This window comes from Diadema setosum, chromosome 4 (genome assembly GCF_964275005.1).
Source record: "Diadema setosum chromosome 4, eeDiaSeto1, whole genome shotgun sequence".
In the NCBI taxonomy this organism is placed as follows: domain Eukaryota; kingdom Metazoa; phylum Echinodermata; class Echinoidea; order Diadematoida; family Diadematidae; genus Diadema; species Diadema setosum.
This window is the reverse complement of record NC_092688.1, coordinates 33,886,799-33,890,292: the sequence shown is the minus strand read 5'-3', so window position 1 is coordinate 33,890,292 and position 3,494 is coordinate 33,886,799. Positions and strand designations below refer to the sequence as shown.

The following is a 3,494-nucleotide window of genomic DNA, read 5'->3' as shown; positions in this document are numbered from 1 at the left end:
GAAATCCTTTCCAACGGGAGACAAAGAGCCAGGGCGGGAGAAATTAAATTTCAAACGGGAGAACGGGAGATTTTGCAAATATGGGTTTTCGGCGGGAGATCTCCCGTCGAAAACGGGAGAGTGGGAGTCTCTGGTGTAGGGGCGACAATCCGTGTCTCAACACACGTTTGTCGTTGTGCCAAACTTTCAAACAGGTCATTTCAATTTGTTGCCGATCATTTGTCTCACATTGTCAAGATGAAATATAGACCTAATAAGAGAATTACGCTGTATATGGCGGAGGCATGTCAGTCGCCATGTAGCGACATTTCTTGTTGAACATACATTCTGCTGGATGACAAAAATCATCTAGGCCTAGCACATTTCACATTTTATCGCATCAAACACGTAGAGTCTATCTGCAGTGCAGAAAGCCATCTCACCGCTATCAAATTCTTGTAGATAGTACCAATTTCTTTTCTCTGGTTTTTGTATTTGGAAATCAGTGAGGAGATTGCACACGTGCTCCAAATCTCTCGTGTATCGATCGATACTGACGAGACCCTCCTTGTGCTTTACGCAGGCTACAATGACCGATTCATCTCGACAAACAGTCGGGAAGGGATACATACCCTCCTTCTTCAAGACATTCTCAGTTTTCCCCTTACCATCAAGGCACACGACATCTGATTTACTTCCCAGCATCAGCTTACCCGCGGACTGAAATGAGAATATTTGCTCGGGTACATATCCATCGCACATTATTTCCCTGATTGCCTTACCTCCCTTTGGTGTAAATACCTGGATCTTCTTTGGTTTTCTATAAGCCACATAGATATTATCATCTCTATCCACAGTGAGACCACCCGACCCTCCTTCATCAACACTCATCGTCTCGAACGTGACGTCGAGCTTCTCCCGTTGTGGAGTGTATAGCGACATCGTGTTCTTTGTATCACATACAACACTTGTTCCATCATACAAGAATCCGATTTTTCTGACATTGACATTCTTCAGCACGGTTTGCTGTAACTCGCCATCAGGGGAGTAGAGATGGATTCCACCTTGACCCGATCCCACCGCCATCTTCCCGTCTGGTGCACGAGTCATACAGTTCATTTTCTTGTCAGGGAGCTCTACGTCTGCTTTGATATTCCACGTGTAACCTTCCAACTCTCCAAGAAAAAGTTCATTGACCTCCACAGTTTTACGAAATAAAATCTTCTGAGCTTGTTTTGTCACAGCTCTTGGTGATTGATCGGCAGGATCATCGCGTCCAAGAAAACTCTTCAAGTTCTCGCATAGCGTGTCGTGTGCACACAAGGCATCTTTCTCTAGTGGTACCTTCATACCGTTAGTTACCAGCTCTTCCATAGCGTTCATGTGACTGAATGTTTGGCGACTCTCTTCCTTCATAGTTTGTAATTCCTTCTCGAAGTTTTCAGACAATCGTTCCACTTGGCATTTCAGCGCCTCTCTTCTGTCTGATAATAGTTGTATGTATTCCTCGTACGTCTTGTCGATGTCATCATTGAGTCTTTTCATCATGTTTGCGATTTCACTGCGCTGTGTCTCTATGAAACTGATATGATTTTCAATGGTTGTTTTCTTTAATTTTGCCCATTCTTGTAACTCCTTGATATTTTTCATTACTCTCTCCTCATGGACAGTTGCCTTTTCAAGCTGATGGCCTGCTTGCATGTGCTCTACCATCCCACACGTACTGCAGATATTCTCCCGGCAATGTGTACAGAAACAGTCTTCATCAGCACTGGAGTGTTTCCTACATTTCCGTCGCCTCCTCAGCGGAACTTTTCCCGAGAGCACCTCGCTAACGGGTACCACTTCGTGGTTGGAGAATGGTTTCCAGAGAGAGTGGCCGATCTCACACGATTTACACATATTTTTCGCACAGTCCTGACAGTAGGACACAGCTGGTGGCTTTTCGTCCGTATCACAAACTGTACATGTTGGATTCTTGGTTTTCGCTTCGTTCACGAGAAAACTCAGGGGTACGTTTGTTTGTAACTTACTCACATCTCCACTGGGTACGGGAGTTCCTTTCCTGCATACAGGGCATGTTATTGTTTGTTGGCTTGGCTGAGTTTGGGAGACTTGTTCCAGGCATCCTTTGCAGAAAGTGTGTGAACATGTCAGTGATTTAGGTTGGTTGAACAGTGTCAGACAGATAGGACACTCAAGATTCTGGCTGCTGATTTGATGAAACGTTGCCATGGTATCATTCCGTCTGAGTAGCAAAAGAAACACATAGCGGTATACACAGTGACAAGTATCAGCAGAAATATGAAATTAGCTTTTACCAAATATTACAAATGGGGAAGTTCATGCAGAGGATGACGTTAGAATTGGCATTTTTAAAACAAAAGAAATGAAGCACGATTCGACAGATATGTGTTGATTAGTAGACCTAATGTGTACCATGTTTTACTATTAAGTATGCTTAATAAAACTGATTTATAGTGGCTCATTTTGAGTGGGGGAATTCTAGCGAGTTGTCTGGTGAGTCTGTAATGATGTTGCTAGTTGCTGTAATAAAATCGGATGTTTAAACTTGTAGATACTCGAAAGGAATATTAGAAAAACAAATAGTTACACATTATGCATTCAGCAAAATATGATGGGGTGAGCCAAGCAGCTAATGGAGGGACAATTCTTTTAATCGTGACCCTGTATAATCAATAATGAGGAGAGAATATCCTCCAAAGATATCGTAAACCCAGAAATTGTGTAAAAAGAAATGTCAGTGCAAATCTGAGGGAAATGTAAGAAACTATCATTTAATGTAATTTTTTTTTCTTGTTTGTAAATAATGTAACAGGATGTTCTTCCATTCATACTGATTATAATGTTCTTGGACAGTTTTAAAAACTTTATTCATTTAGCTCATATTATTACGTGAAGAGAAGAATTAAGTACAAAGAACATATTTCTTCCCGGCATTAAATCATGTTACGGAAACTTCATGCACACACATAACCGGTAGGAGTAATTAGGAATGTTAAAGAATTTTCGGTTAACAATGTTGCAAGGAAGTACTGAATAAAATGAATGAGGAAAAAATAGAATGACCATTCAGCCCTTGTCTGCCAGATGGCAGGCAGTCAGTTCTGATATGCAGTCACTGTAGATTCGATGTCTTTTAAGATCTATGTATACATGCCATGAATCTCGCCAGTACTGAATCTAGCACTCAAAGAAATTATCTTCCAGACTTAGGGAAATTTTTGATTGCTATGATTGGATTCCTTTGACTTTTTCAAGCCATACTAACCCAATTTTTATACGAACATTGCGTTTCATCGTGTGAGAACAAAAAAAGGAATGCTCATGTTTTCGGTATAGCATCCTCGCAATATTGATTCAAATACTTATATTGATTTTGGTGACAGCCCCCCCCCCCCTCCACCCATCCCAAAAGAAAGAACACACAAACAAAACAGAAAAAAAGTACGGTGGTAGAACATCTAGCTGTTTGACTCTTTCTTCCAACGTCT

At 41.3% G+C, this 3,494-nt stretch overlaps 1 protein-coding gene across 1 annotated transcript; it reads right to left on the bottom strand.

Annotated features, from left to right (window-relative positions):
- Positions 1-324: 324 nt before the first annotated feature.
- LOC140227165 (uncharacterized) lies at positions 325-2,226 on the bottom strand. Its single transcript, XM_072307596.1, has one exon. The coding sequence runs from the start codon at positions 2,212-2,214 to the stop codon at positions 355-357; it is 1,860 nt and encodes a 619-aa protein (XP_072163697.1). The 5' UTR covers positions 2,215-2,226; the 3' UTR covers positions 325-354.
- Positions 2,227-3,494: the final 1,268 nt, after the last annotated feature.